Source organism: Muntiacus reevesi, chromosome 2 (genome assembly GCF_963930625.1).
Source record: "Muntiacus reevesi chromosome 2, mMunRee1.1, whole genome shotgun sequence".
Classification (NCBI taxonomy): domain Eukaryota; kingdom Metazoa; phylum Chordata; class Mammalia; order Artiodactyla; family Cervidae; genus Muntiacus; species Muntiacus reevesi.
In genome coordinates, this window is record NC_089250.1 from 55,189,120 (window position 1) to 55,205,438 (window position 16,319).

The 16,319-nt window shown below is 49.5% G+C and overlaps 1 protein-coding gene across 1 annotated transcript in view; it reads right to left on the reverse strand.

The window, feature by feature from the left end:
- The window catches only part of PHACTR3 (phosphatase and actin regulator 3), a 186,254-nt gene that overhangs the window by 22,738 nt on the left and 147,197 nt on the right, over positions 1-16,319 (reverse strand). The window contains exon 8 of the mRNA XM_065919696.1: positions 15,766-15,919. Coding sequence (XP_065775768.1) covers positions 15,766-15,919 — 154 coding nt within the window. The remainder of the gene's footprint in view (positions 1-15,765; positions 15,920-16,319) is intronic.

Genomic DNA, 16,319 nt, shown 5'->3' on the forward strand with positions numbered 1-16,319 from the left:
TCATAATGAGCCAGATAACCACAATGGTGTGGTCACTCGCCTAGAGCCAGACGTCCTGAAGTGTAAAGTCAAGCGGGCCTTAGGAAGCATTACTGCAAACAAAGCTAGTGGAGGTGATGGAATTCCAGCTTAGCTATTTAAAATCCTAAAAGATAATGTTGTTAAAGTGCTGCATTCAATGTCAGCAGATTTTGAAAACTCAGCAGTGGTCACAGGACTGGAAAAAGTCAGTCTTCATTTCAATCCCAAAGAATGGCAATGTCAAAGAACGTTCAAACTACATTATACTTGTGCTCATTTCGCATGCTATAAGGTTATGCTCAAAATCCTTTAAGCTAGGCTTCAGCAATACGTGAACCGAGAACTTCCAGATGTAAGACCTGGGTTTAGAAAAGGCAGAGGAACCAGAGATCAAATTGCCAGAATTCGTTGGATCACAGAGAAAGCGAGAGAATTAAAAAACAAAAATCCGCTTCATTGACTATGTTAAAGCCTTTGACTGTGTAGATCACAATAAAATGTGGAAAGTTCTTAAAGAGATGGAAATACCAGACCACTTTACCTGTCTTCTGAGAAACCTGTATGCGGGTCAAGAAGCAACAATTAGAACCTTACATGGAACAACAGACTGGTTCAAAATTGGAAAAGAAGTAAGACAAAGCTGTATACGATCACCCTGTTTATTTAACTTTTATGCAGAGTACATCATGTGAAATGCCAGGCTGGATGCAGCACAAGCTGGAATCAAGACTGCTGGGAGAAATATCAACAACCTCAGATATGCAGGTGATACCACTCTAATGACAGAGAGTGAAGAGGAACTAAAGAGCCTCTAGATGAGGGTGAAAGAGGAAAGTGAAAAAGCTAGCTTAAAACTCAACATTCATAAAACTAAGATCATGGCATCCAGTCCCTTCACTTCCTGACAAATAGAAGAGGGAAAAGCAGAAGCAGTGACAGATTCGGTTTTCTTGGGCTCCAAAATCACTGCCAATGTTGACTGCAGCCATGAAATTAAGACACTTGCTCCTTGGAAGGAAAGCTTTGACAAATCTAGGCAGCTTAGGATGTGAGAGTTGGACCACAAAGAAGGCTGAACACCGAAAAATTGATGCTGGAGCAGACTCTTGAGAGTCCTTTGGACTGCAAGGAGATCAAACCAGTCAATCCTAAAGGAAATCAACCCTGAATATTCATTGGAAGGGCTGACATTGAAGCTCTGATACTTTGGCCACCTGATGCAAAGAGCTGGCTCATTGGAAAAGACCCTGATGCTGGGAAAGATTGAGGGCAGGGGATGAAGGGGGCGACAGAGGATAAGATAGTTGGATGGTATCACTGACTCAATGGACATGAATATGAGCAAACTCTGGGAGATAGTGAAGGACAAGGAAGCCTGGCATGTTGCAGTCTATGGGGTCACAAAGAGTCTGACATGACTTAGTAAAAGAACAACAACCTAGCTACCACTGCACTATTACTACTGGGACTATAACTTGTGCAGGATAAGCTCTGACTCTGGGTAAAGAAGGCAAGCGTCACCAACCATTTCACAGGCTCAGACAGATGGAGTAATTACCCTGGGCTCCCTCAGTCTGCACCTCCCAGCCACGTGAGCTCGCAACCACCAGACCACCTGTGCCCCTGGGTATGGATCATGTTTTATTGATTCTGAAGGGAGACTGGTATTGCTTTGCATCCCCTTATAAAACATGCTGTACTTTCCTGGACAGACTCCCAAGCAACCGAGGAAAACCAAGAGCAGCTGACGCCACGGGAAGTCTCAAAGGCCACGACAAGCTGGTGAGAACGAGGGGGCCTGAGCCCCACCTGCAGGGGGCCTGGGGCCCTGGGTGCTGCTCTTCCGTCCCTGCAAAGGAGTAGGGGAAAACACAAGAGTGGGAAAGACTAGAGATCGCTTCAAGAAAACTGGAGATATGAAGGGAATACACAGTGCAAGGATGGGCATGATAAAGGACAGAAACGGTAAGGAGTTAACAGAAGCAGAACAGATTAAGAAGAGATGGGTAAGAATACAGAGACCTATTTAAAAAAAAAAGCCATGAGCCGGATAACATGGTTATCTGGACACCATGTGCTCCACCCCAAGACCAATTTGTATGCATATGTCCTCGGATGCTTAGATTTTGTTAAACCTTTCCTGATTTGTAAGTGCCATTTTCTATTGCTTAGCTACTTTCAGTTCAAAGCAGAATATGTGAGACTCAGACTTCACAGCCACTGCCCTGCCTGCATTGTCCTGGCCTCACCCACCTCCCAGACCTTGTGGGACCACCGTATCTCTCCCTGCAGAGTTGGGGGGGGGGTCCTCGTCTTACCCTCCCCCCAACATCCCACAGGGCCCACACTCAGCTCTGCCCTAAGAGTCCCTTCTGTATTTTTGCAACAAACAGTTGCAGGTGCCTAGTTAACGCCAGCATCCCTCTTGACCTTGGAGGCTACATCATATTCACATGGGGCTCTCACCACAGCAGCGGAGCAGGGAGGTAGCACCAAGCTGGGGGCCGGGATGGTTTATCTGGATAGAACAGGCCCGACCTCGGTGTCCCGAGGTTTCTAACCAGAGAGAAACTAAGATCCTCAAGAACATGCTCAGAGTCGCTGAAGAGCTGGGGAAGTAAGTCAGGTACATTTGCTTCTCCACAAAAAAAAAGAAGAAGAAAAACTACTAACACAAAGGTCTTTGCTCCTGGGATCTCAAAATCCTCTTCGGAGGGTTGTAGAGACCTGGGCCCTGCACCTCTCAGCCTAGGGGTGGCTGGTAACTCAAGATCACCACTCCGATCAGTTACTGCACTGGGTGCACCCTGAGCTGGACTGGTAGGGTCTGAGGGGTCCTCACCCCACCTTCAGCCTTCCACCACTTCAGGTCCCCTTTCTCTCCAGGCAGGAGTCAGAATGAAGCTCAGATGTGGGCTTCAATTCTCCTGGAAGTGGGGTACCTGAACCTCAAGGAGACCGAGAGCCACTGTTTCCTAAGTGCTTCCCATGTGTCAAAGACGGACAATGAAGGTGCTGATGGTGATGATAAACAGGTGGATGAAGATGTTGCTAAAGATGATGGTAAAGAAGACGAAGATAACAACAAAATGATGAAGATAAGTGATGTAGAAGAAGAAGAAGAAGATGGATAAGACGCTGATGAAAATGATGGTGGTGATCACGAAGATGAACAAGGTGACAAACGAGGTGATGAAGATGGTGAAGAGGATCAAGACAGTGACAGTGATGAAGATGTTGTGGAAGAGAATAAGGTTAGTGAAGACATAGATGAAGAAGAACAGGATGGTGACACTGATCATGATAATGGGTCTTCATAGAAGTATATCCCTCAACCCTTGTGACAGTAACTGAAAAATTATTGAGTGCCCACATGGCCCAGGTACTGTTCTAAGGATTGGAAATAAGGCCAAGGGGTGAGGGGCTCCTTTGGGGTGATGAAAACTTCCTAAAATTGCTAGTGGTGATGGACACACAACTCATGGATATACTAGGACCACGAGACTGTGTACTTTGAAAGGGTGGATTGTACGGTATGGAAGTTACATTTCACACTGTTAAAAGAAACTCTCTAGTTTCATATTTATTTGTTGTATTCTCTGGTGCTTCCTTCCTACCACACAGAAGTTAAGACATTTTACATATCCTGTCTCTCTGCATCCTTTCTGCAGCCCTAGGAGATAGGCTTTATTGTAATAATTCCCATTTTACAGAAGAGAACAGTGAGGCACACACCAGGGAGGTCACCTGCCTGAAAACACAGCCAGAAAACAGCAGAACCAAGACAGGAAGCAAGACATCCTGCCCAGAGTCCATGCTCTCCCCACGACACAGAGATGCTTCCTCTGATCAGTATGAGAGCAAAGGGGGTCACACACAAGGCCTTCCAGGTCAGCCCCCTCACCCACCAGGTGCAACAATAAGACCTGTCGGGGCTGCACAGGGTGCTGGCGCACAGCCTTGGATCTTGATGCTTCTACTGCTGACCATCAATTCAGACCCTGACCTGCTCTTTTCCCTACAGAAATTCAATAGTCACAACCCCCCATTCTCAGCACAAACAAGAGCGAGCTTCTCATAAAGTAGGTGATATATCACAGGGTGACCTCCCCCAGGACCAATATAGCCCACAAATGTGTTTTATGGGGTCCACACTTCCTTTTTTAAAAGCACTGATTTAGAAAGACGATACAACAATCCTAGATGCAGAGCAGCAAAGGAAACACGGATATAAAGAGTAGAATTTTGGACTCACTGGGAGATGGTGAGGGTGGGATGATTTGAGAGAATAGCACTGAAACATGTACATTACCATATGTAAAATAGATGATGAGTGCAAGTTCAATGCATGAAGCAGGGCACCCAAAGCTGGTGCTCTGGGAAAACCCCAGGGGGATAGGGTGGGGAGAGAGAGAGTTCAGGATGGGGGTACACATGTATACCTGTGGCCGATTCATGTTGATGTATGGCAAAAACCATCACAATATTGTAAAGTAATTATCCTTCAATTGAAATAAATTAATTAATTTCAAAAATAAAATTAAAAAAAAAAAGCAAGATCCTTCCCTCAATGAGAATCTGCTGTCTACGTGGAGAGTCATACAAACAATCGTGAACCAGGGAGCGGTCCATGGACCAGCTTCAGAGTGTTATGAAGTGGGTACTTCAGGCAGGGCAGACTGAGAAAAGAACTCTGAGCTGAACAAGTTCAAGTTCATTCCCCACTCAGCTACTCACTGGCTACTAGCAATTCTGAGCCTCAGTTTCCTCACATGCAAGAGAAAGGTTGTGGACCCACCTCATGGGAATGAAACGCCATGAGTCCTCAGCACGTGCAGATGGTGTAGGACAGAGGGTGAAATTTCAGAAATCGTGGGAGGAATTTTATACCTAGTAGGACTGACCTGGGAAAGTGTTAGTCACTCAGTCATGTCTGACTCTGCAGCCTCATGGACTATAACCCACCGGCTCCTCTGTCCTCAGAATTTTCCAGGCAAGAATACTGGAGTGGGTTGCCATTCCCTTCTCCAGAGAATCTTCCCGACCCAAGGATCGAACCCAGGCCTCCTGCATTGCAGGTGGATTCTTAATTGTCTAAGCCGCCAGGGAATTCTCAACTTCATGAGCCCCAAGGTTACTAATCACAGACCCAGTCACCTGCTTTGTAGATTCCAGGTTCACTATGAAGTGAGGCTCCAATAGGCTAAGCCTCGCCCTTCCCACCCAGCTGTACTTCCTGATGGGGGGGCCCAGCTGTTAGATTTCTGTTCAAGAATTACCTTGGGCAAATGAATTATCTTATCACTCAGCTCCCTCTTCTCCTCTATTGTATGAAAACCCCTTTAGAAGTTGTCCCCCCGGCCGTTTCAGAGCCGGGGCAGATGCATGTCCTATCGTGTACAAGAACGCCGAGTCCAGCCCTCTGAGGCTCTGGCCGTGCAGTCGAGCTGGGCTGGGAGAACACCCTGTGCCTTCCTTGCGGACGACGGCTCATTAACCAGCAGCCTCCTTCAACAGCGGCCTCTCCTGACTCAGTCCAGCTGGGCCCCCGAAGGCAGTCCCAGCCTGGCTGCAAGATTCCACCTCCCGAAGTCGGGGAGTCCAGGTCCGGCCCCGCCTCAGCAATGTGAGGAAGGACTCGGCTGCCCTTGTCCCATTTCATCCAAGCAGAAACACCTGCCCTGATGTGCCAACTGAAATCCCCAAATTACTCAGCATCACCTCATGGCTGGAGCCCTGCAGGCTTATGGAACAGAGGAATGTGGGTTTCAAGTTCCCTCACTTCCCTTGGATTACATTTGATGCTGCCAAGTTTCCATAGATGGACGGGACTTATTAAACCCGACACACCTGTTCTGTCCCCAGGGGTCCCCCTCGGGAAAACAGCCGGCCACTTGCTGTCCCTCTGTTGTGCTACGAGTTCGGAGGGAATGTACTGTGGTAGGAAACACATCCATGATCAAAGGAACCGCACAACCTGGAAAACGTGCTGGTGTTTCGGTGACCCTGATCTTGAGCCGGTGCTGCTGGTAACTTGTATCCTGAGTTCAACACCGCTGGGGAGGCGCCTTCACGTGGTCCTCCCCCTCCTGCTCATGGGCTGGATCCCCAGGAAGAGTGCCAGGGACACATGTCCAAACGTGGATACAGAGCCTCCCTCCTGCACCTGCCTGCCTTCTTCCTGTCTTCCCTCCCCCAGCACAGAGCATCGACTCCATCCTGTTGGGGCCACCTCCTCCAGCCCTTACCCACGTCCTGGTCCCCGTCCTCCCCCGGCTCTCAGTCCATCCCTCTCCAGCCCCATTGTCACATGCTGACGTTTGTCTCCTCGGCTCTTAAAGACCAGAGTCACATGCTCCCTTGAGGCCCCCTGCTGGTGGGGGCATCAAGGGAGGGTCCTCTTGGAAGGACCAGAGGCGGCTCTGTGTGGACCAGGAGCAGAGGGCGCCCACCCCCTGGTCCTGCTGAGTCCTTCAGCCTCCCCCACCCTGCCCACCCCAGCTCCTCACAACCACGCCACGTTCTCCAAGGGGCAATGTGGATTCAGGCCTTGGTACCCTCTTGCAGCTGCTCTCTGCCTGGGACATCCTTGCACGCCAGCCCACCACGTGGACTGACACGCATCAAGACATCAAGACCATGCTCCACGTCACCCACTCTTCAAAGCCTCACCCCAACTCTGCTTCCCTCCTGCTGGCTTAATCTCTCCCTCCTAGACCTCTGCTTCCGTGGCTGATTCATATGTTTATTTTGTACGTATCTGATTAGATATGATGGTTCCCGATGCGCCTCTGCACCCCGGCACCCAACCCCTACGCTCTGCAGGGACCTGAGGTTTGTGACGGGGTTTGTGCTCCCGGGAGACATGCAAGGGCGTGGAAGCAATGCCGTGGGAGAAACAGGCCTGCTTTGCTGCAGTCTCGACCAGATTCCCTGTTAAGTCATCACAACATCCCCTCACATCACAGTGAGCGTGCATACACCATCGGGTAGGAGGCAAATCTACAAGGAACTGAAGTGCGGTGCTATAGCAGCTGTCACTACACGAGTTGGGGGTGGCTGCACCAGGCCCTCAGGAGCTGCACCCTCAATGATGCCATGGCAGGGGTACATGGCCCCCCATGGCAGAGAACAAGAAGGAAGGTTCTAGAGCTGCCAATGCTGAAGCAGACAAAAGACCAGTGGAGGATGTGGACCTTATCCGCTTGTTAGTTCCGATGCACCAGAAATGGATGCTCCCTGGAGTGGAGTGTTTGGTTAAAATATGCGCCTTGCCATCCTGGCTGTTCCCCCGCCTGGCTGTTTTCAGTCACGTCTGCCAGTGGTGGATGGCACGTAAACCCCCACCCTCCAGGATGGGGTGTTCTTAGTTCATTATCAGTATTTATGCTAGTAAAATATAATGTAAAATATTTTAAAATATTTTAAAACTTTCCAGTCACTTTAACTGGGGATGAAAGTTTCTTTGTTACTATCAATTCTTCATATCTCTAGTTACTAGTGAAACTGAATTATCTTCATATGTTTATTTAGAAATTTTGCTCCCTCCTTCCCAAACCATGAATTCCAGGCTATTTCCCAGTGATCTGTGGAGTTCTGCTAACAACTGGTCTTCATTCATGAATGATGAAATCATCTCACTCAATGCATTTTCCTTCCTCTTTTCTCATTTCTGGAAATGTTGTTTTAGTCACTTAGTCGTGTCCAACTGTTTGGTGACCCCATGGACTGTAGCCTGCCAAGTTCCTCTGTCCATGGAATTTTTTCAGGCAAAAATACTGGAGTGGGCTGCCATTTCCTTCTCCAGGGGATCTTCCTGATTCTGGGATCGAACCCACGTCTCCTTCATTGGCAGGCAGATTCTTTACCACTGAGCCAGTAGGGAAACCCTCTAGAAATGCTGTTCTTATGAATAATACATAAAAAGAATAAAACCACTGATGTGTGGAAGTAAGCATTGTATGTAGTTTTATATTAAAAGTAAAGATTTTGACAGCAAGAGGGAAAAGGGAAGCTGGTGCCAGTCTGTCCCTTCCTTACACCCTGGACCACTATTACAAGTGAAAATGTAAACACTAGCAGAAGAATGGAGGAGAAGGCAATGGCACCCCACTCCAGTACCCTTGCCTGGAAAATGCCAAGGACGGACGAGCCTGCTGGGCTGCAGTTCATGGGGTCGCGAAGAGTCCGACATGACTAAGCGACTTCACTTTCACCTTTCACTTTCATGCACTGGAGAAGGAAATGGCAACCCACTCCCGTGTTCTTGCCTGGAGAATCCCAGGGACGGCGGAGCCTGGTGGGCTGCCGTCTATGGGGTCGCACAGAGTCAGCCACAACTGAAGCAACTTAGCAGCAGCAGAATGGAAAACCCTCTGCCCACGATGCTAGGTGGCATGCCAAGAAGGCCTCCACAAAAATATATATTTTTAGTTATACTTTTATATTTAAAGTTGAGAACTGGATTTGAAATCATGTATAGAAAAATATACTTCCTAAAGATAAAATTAAGAGTTGAGGAAATTAAAGTAACACTGAGAAAAAAACAACAAAACAATCCCACTCCTGGGCACATACCTGAAGGAAACCATCATTCCAAACGATACATGCGCCCCAATGCTTACTGCAGCTCTATTTACAACAGCCAGGCGATGGAAGCAACTTAAATGCCCATCAGTAGAGTGATGGATAAAGAATCTGTGGCACATATATGCAATGGAATATTACTCAGTCATAAAAAAGAATGAAATTGTGCCTTTTGCAGAGTCATAGATGAACCCAGAGACTGGCATACAGGGTGAAGTAAGTCAAAGAGAAAAACAAATATCATATATTTAATGCATATATGTGGAATCTAGAAAAATGGTACAAATGAACCTATTTGCAAAGCAGAAATAGAGACACAGATGTAAAGGACAAATGTATGGATACCAAGGGGGGAAGAGAGGGGTGGGATGAATTGGGATTAACATTATACAGCACTATGTATAAAGTAGATAACTAATGAGAACCTACTGTATAGCACGGGGAACTCTACTTAATGCTCTATGGTGAACTAAATGGGAAAGAAACCCAAAGAAAAAGGGATACATATACACATACACACACACGCGCACACACACACACTCAGCTGATTCACTGCTATGCAACAGAAAATAATACAACATTGCAAAGCAACTATACTCCAATAAAAAAAAATTTTTAAAGGAATACAACCAGAGCACATCTGGAGAACTACAACAGATGGGAAAGAGGTGAGAAAAGAAAATTCAAACTAAAACAGAGATGCTCCCCAATAATCTTGTCTCACTCCTGGCTCATCACTCTCTCCACAGCCTCAGCCTCTGGTGGGCATCGGCCTTGCATGAATGCGTTAGAAAAACTTCAAGTTCTATGCTTTAGAAATGACTGGCAATTATCCAAAATCTCCACTATTAAGTCAAATGACAGGAGTCTATTTTAATACCTACATATTTGGTTTCTGGTAACCGTGACAAAAACGTAACATAGGTGAGTTAGAACATAGTATGATCAATAAATGTGAGACTCCTTCCTTCCAAAAAAAAGTTGATGAATTAAGACAAAGGCCATACAATAGAAGGTCAAACATAGACACACAACCCAAATGATACAAGGCAGTTAGCTGCACACTTGGCTCCGGGCTTCCTGGTAGCCAAGACAAAAAGGGAAACAAGATTAACTACAAACATGCACGCTCCTGAAAAAACCAACGTAATAAGTGTGGCTCATTTTGGTCCTGAGGCCTCTGAGAACAGTCTCCCAAGGGTCCTGAGGGAGGGGATACAGTGTAGCACAAGACAGCAGTGACACTCAAGGGAAGCGCTCTGTTAAAATACAGATTCCTGCTCAGGAGATTCGGGGTGGGGCCTTGGAATCAACGCTTTCACAAAGCTCCCTGGTGACCTGGATGGATGCTCTGATGTGGGCACTGGCGAGGGTGGGATGACCGATGACCCTGCCCCCCACACTTCCTGCTGCGTGACAAGAGGCAAGTGACTGCACTGTCCTGAGCCAGTTATCCTCATCCGAAGAACAGGACCATTAACAGTTCCTACCCTACAGAGCTCTCACAAGGCTCCAAGGAGGTGATGTGTTTGAAACACTTGGCAGGAAGCTGGTACACAGAAGACACTAAATAAATGTTAACAATGACCATCATTAATAACCATGCTTCTCTGTTCCCAATTATATGATGTCTGCAGGGCTGGACTCAAGACACCCAGGAGGAGCTGGGCTCTTACCCAGCACTGCTGAAGAGGGAAATCAGCAAGTGTTTATCAATATCCGTTATTATGCAATCCCCCGCCCTCTGCAAGGACGCCTCAACACTTCCCAGAGGAGCAGCTTCCTTTCCAGCAATTAAGTCATTTTTTCTTTCCTGCTAAGCCGAGAAAAAGTCAGGTTTCAATATTTTCAAAACCCTGTGTCCATAGAACTGAGACCCTGCTCTTTGCCCCAGCTTCCCTGGCACCGTCAGCAGAAACAAAGCCCCATGGTTAATACCCCATGGTTATCAGGGGTGCCAGTCTCCACCGCCATCCTGAAAAGCAACAAGCCTTGTCCTTAAGTTCTGCAGTTTTCAAGGCAGGTGCGGGGGAGGGGAGCAGTAGCACAAAACACTTATTTTCTGGGAACTTGTGTTTCCTGGAGGACTGAGTGGCGGCAGTTTGTTCTGGAAACGGGAGAACAGGACGTGCAGAGGGACCAGCTCAAGGAGCATTTAATGCCCACATAAACGTGCTAACTACCAGCTCCTGGAGGACGCTACTGAGCATTCATCAGCTTCTCACAAGGCGCCCCTTGTGAGCAGAGGAGCCCCCAAGGGAGACTTAATAGAAGGTCGTGCAGCATTCTGGAGGCCCCTGGCACCCCGCCCCCCAGTTCCAGGCAAATTGCACCGTAAGGGCTTTCCTGGGGGCTCAGATGGTAAAGAATCTTCTACAATGCAGGAGACCTGGGTTTCATCCCTGGGTCAGGAAGATCCCCTGGAGGAGGGAATGGCAACCCTCTCTAATATTCTTGCCTGGGAAATCCTACAGACAGAGGAACCTGATGGGATACAGCCCATGGGGTTGCAAAGAGTCAGACACAACTGAGCGACTAACACTTTCAAGGGGAACAAACCCAGGGACGTTACCAACTACACTAACACAACCTGAGTCCTCCAGGAGCTGCTTCTATAGCAGCTCAGAACCCTGGCCCGGCCTCCACCCCTCCCAGGAGACCACTAGTCAAGTGCATCCAGCCAGGACCACCAGCAGCTCCACATCCCTCCCCTCCCCATCGGGAACACACTTTTACCTGTCTGCAGAGGGACTACCCTAGAATCTTCCGAAGGGCCCAGGGGGAAGGTGCTGCCACGGTGCTGAATTTACAAACCAGGGGGAGATTCGGAGAAGGCGGTGCTGGCCCAAGCCCACAGCACTGTGAGGGAACCCTGGGATTTCAACCCGCCTGGCTGCCTTTCCCCAAAGCCCATGGTTGGCCCAGGGTCTCTCTCTGGATATTTTCACTAACCGTGCTGTTCCAGGTATAGGGGGCACATCTGCATCCCCTCCAGCAATCCCCACCTTAACACAGGCAGGAAGCATTTTGCACAGAGGCCCAGGGCCTGGCTGGAGGCCTGAATGTCCTGACGAAAGCCACACAACATAAGAAAACCCAGAGACTCAGATAAGCCAGAGACCGCCTCTGAGAACCTGCTTCGCCCGGCACCCAGGCTGGGGGTTCTGAGGAACCTAGCCCGCCTCCTCAGAGCTGTGTGACCCCGGGCAAGTCTCTAAACCTCTCTTATCAAGCCTCAGTTTTCTCATCTGTAAAATGGAGATGATGACAACTGGTTCCTACAAAGGTTAAATGAAATGAGGGAAAGCAAGCAAAACTCACCACATGGGCTCTGCACTTAGAAGGCAAAGTTGTCATTTAATAACTTTGTAAACAAATGCCGAATTCTAGTGCTGGACACCTCAAGCTTATAACAACAACAATAGTAATAAAGAAAGCTGTCAGGCATCTTTATCACCAGCTCCACCTAAATGGTGAGCACACAACCATATTGAAGCAAGACCATAACTTCCAGAACTCGCCCACTGTGAGAGTCCCTGGAGCTTTGGGTCTGTGAGACACTGCAGGTCCATTTACACACACAGTAAAGGTGGGCTGGGCTGCTGGACTGAAAGGGGATGAAAACTACCACGAGGCTTTATTCCCCCAAACTGACTTTGACTTCATATGCCGCCCCCCCCCCCCAACAAGCAGCAGCACAGAGTTGGGGAGACCAAGACCACTTCATCCAAAAACGCTCTCGGAGTGCCCAAAAAATGAAAAGAGTAAGGGTCTGGAAATTTTTTAAAAATACACAAGACGAAAACACCAACTGCACTTCAGGATATGGTGAATGGCCGGTTGCCATGGCAACCAGAGGCTGAATTATTCAGCAAGTGAAGGCAGAAGAATCTCTGAAAGGAGGCAAAACAAAGACAAAGGATCCAATTAAACCACTTCTGTAGGGAAACAAACCAGGCAGCCGGGAGGGCTGTGTCTGCCCCCCGGGATGTGATTTCTCAGCCACGGCCCTTCCGTGTCTAATTCCGGGCTTGCTTTTCCGTTTTTAAACATGGTGACAAACAGCCAAGGAGCTACTATGTTCTACTCCAAGATTTAAAACAAGCTACAGACTCAGTGATTAATGGAGGAAGTCTAGTCTAGGGCCTGCGTTTGGGGTACCACTTAATCAGAGGGACTTCGAGGTCCCAGCACCCTACCTTTTCCCACCTCCCGTCTGCCCTGGGAGACAGGAGTGGAGTCCCCAGAGTTCTCTTAAGCCGAGCATCATCGTGATCATTTTGTTTTCCTTGAATCTCATGTACTTACAATGCTTACTATTTTTTCTTTAATTTGCCTAATATCTTATTTTGAAGGAAAGCTTGGTTTTGTTTGAGTATGTACATGCTAAGTCATTTCAGTCATGTCTGACTCTTTGTGACCCTATGGACCATAGCCCGCCAGGCTCCTCAGTCCATGGGATTCTCCAGGCAAGAATTTTGGAGTGGGTTGCCATTTCCTCCTCCGGGGGATCTTCCGGACCCTGGGATCAAACCCACATCTCTTAATGTCTCCTGCACTGGCAGGCAGGTTCTTTACCACTTGCCCCATCTGGGAAGCCCCTGGTTTTGTTTAGCAAATAGAAAACCATTATTGACTGGCACAGAAGACAACTGCAAAAGCAAATGTGTAAAAATCATGTTTTTGACATCCGGGCAGGGGAGGGTGTTTTAAGACTGGGCACAGATACTATGAACCATAAAGTACATCAGGGGCTGGGTGGACTGTTGTTCATGTCTGTGCATAAACCTCCAATGGACCCCGGCCGCACTCACGCACCACGCGCTGGCCGTGACTGAGTGAGTGTGACAACAGTTGTGTGGTCACAGCAGACACGGTAGGTCCCCAGAGGCAGCAGGACTCAGTATCTGGCTCTTCATGGAGAACATCTGCTGACACCAGAAGTACATGATCGATCATCTGGTGACTTTAGAAATGAAGAGCTTTCACACATCAAAGGGAAACATCCACAAAATGATGAGACCAGCCCCAGAGAGGGAGAAGAGGTGCCATTTGCAGACCTGGAGAGGGCTGGGAGCTGCGATTTCCAGAGTAAACCCCTCAAGTCAGTAAGATAAAGAAAACTTCGGGTAATGGACAGGAAAGGAACTGAAAAAAAACAAAAAGTTAATAAGCACTAAAAAAAAAAAAAAGAAAAGAAAGAAGTTTAATCTCGCTAGAAATGAAAGATAGAAAACCATGCCTCCTGCGATAGTGCGTGGCATCATGAGACAGGCAGCCGGGACACAGAGCTTGATCGGCTGGCACATCCCCTCGGCCATGAAACCCATGCAGCTGTGTTCCCAGCCCACCCTCCTTTCCACCCACATGCACTCATTGAGCATCTGGTTGGTACCAAGCCCGAGAGTGGGTACCACCACACCGGAAGAGGTCTGAGGATGCTCTCAGGGGTATGGGGTTCGGGGACCTCTCTCTCATTACCCACAGCTCTATCTCCAGCAATAACCACAGCACCAGCCCGCCCTTCATTCAAGTGGGATAAGCCTTTGTTGAATAAGAGGAACAAGTGCTTGGGGGTCTGACAGTCTCACTGCAATCAGGCGAGGAACATCCAACGTGGAGAGACTCCTTCAACCCATTAAAATCAAGGAGTTCAATAAAGTCCCCCCTCACCCCAGAGACTGATCCAGGTTGGGGGTGGGGGGGTGGGGCTCATCAATCAGTATTTTTAAAAAGCTTCTCCACAGGGAGCCCTGTTCTGGGCTTGGGGCCACTGGTCACCATGGGCACCTCAACAGCCATCCACAGCGGGCATCCTCGCCACGCAGCTCAGAGCCAACACAGGAGGAGAGGCTCCCAGGCCCCACCAGCTACGGTGAGCACTGATTTGAAAAATGTTAGTTGCTCAGTCATGTCTGACTCTCTGCGACCCCTGGACGCTAGCCCACAGGCTCCTCTGTCCATGGGCTTCTCCAGGCAAGGATACTGGAGTGGGTAGCCATTTCCTTCTCCAGGGGATCTTCCAGAGGTCGAACTCAAGTCTTCCGCATTCAGGCAGACTCTCTATCACCTGAGCCACCGGAAAAGCCTGCGCACTGACTTACTGAGCATCTACTATATGTCCCAGGTCTGCAATGCACCTTCCTTATGGGATCTCCCCGCAACTCACAATGACCTTGAGAGCATCAGCACCCCACTTCATGAATGAGAAAACCAAGACCTGGGGAGGTGAGTCCATTGGCCCAAGATCCCCAGCACATTAGCACAGAGTGGCGATTCAAAGTGGGCCTACGTGATTCCAGGCCCTCAGGACCCCAGCCAGGGACCCCCCAGCCTGCGGAAACATGTGCCTGCTGAGCCCACTGCTCCTTCTCTGTGAGCCCACAGCAGGTATCACCCCATTTCACAGGTGAGAAAACTGAGGCCCAGAGAAATGCAACATCTGGGTGCTGGGTTTTACCAATTACACTCACTGCCCTCGGCCCTGAAAAGCCTGAAGTAAAGGCATTCAGAGGGTGACACACTGGGCCCAAGCTCCCAGCAGGATGGGAAACAAGGGCCCATCTGCCTGCAGTGAGGAGGCGTGAGCCTCAGGCAGAGGGACGACCTGGAGGAGAAGCCCAGGGCGACCTTCGGGGGAGTGGTCCTAGACCAGGGGTGGCAATGGTTCTGTCCCCAGGGGATGTGTGGCTGTCACAGTGGTGGGGGGAGGGCGGGCTGCGAGCATCTCCAGGGCAGAGGCCAGGGATGCTGCTAAATGTCCCACGGCGCACAGGACACCAGAGTCACCCAGCCCCACACATTGGGACCCCCGAGCTCGGGAGCCCCTGCTATAGACCCCCACTTCTCCGAGGGTGCCACAGACCAGCGGCACTGGCAAACCCCACCCCGTCCCCCCAGAGCTTGCCCAAACCACAGGCCCTGCTTCTATAACCAGTCCTTCTCCACAAGGAAGACGGGGCCCGGGCGGGAGGGACTCAGCAGTGTCTAGGGACACGTCAGTTGTCACAGGGGACGTCATGGGTCCAGGCCAGGGAGGCCACCAAGCATCTGATGCTCCAATGGCTCCCACGGCAAGAAACTTTGGTGGGCGCAACGCAGGGTCGGGCTGTGGGTGGGTAGGACCAGCCCCTCTGGGGCCCACGCACCCACACTTACTTGGAGAGCTTCATTTCGATCTGCTGCCGGATCTCCTGCCGCTCCTCATCTGTCCTCTGGGGGAAGATGTTTCGGTCCTCCAGCTCCTGCCTGCTGGGCCGGTTCCTCAGCTTCACTGCCAGGAGCTCCTTCTTGCATTTCCTTGGCAGGGTCCCTGGGAGAAGGGGTGATGAGATGACAGGTGTCAGGAGGTGCCGGCTGCCAGGCGAGATGCTCCCCATCCCCACTGCAGGGAAGACCCTGCACCAGAGCCACAGGGGTGAGTCCAGCAGCTGTGGTGCTCCCCAGAGAATGGTGGGCAAGGCACCTCCCTTCACAAAGCCCCCTCATCCCAAACCTTCCATGGGTGGGGTACCGATTGTGCATGCAGGTCTCCACTGACCATCATGAGAGACACTTGCTGTCCCAGAGCAATTATCAATAGCACCTCCTTTTCTTTCAAAAGTGTCCGAGTTTGGGTCATAAATTAGTTACTTCTATCCATGGTGGCCCTTCCCTTCCTCCCCACTGCCTGCTACCCCATGGCCACCTGGATCCCCTTTCATTCCTGGAAC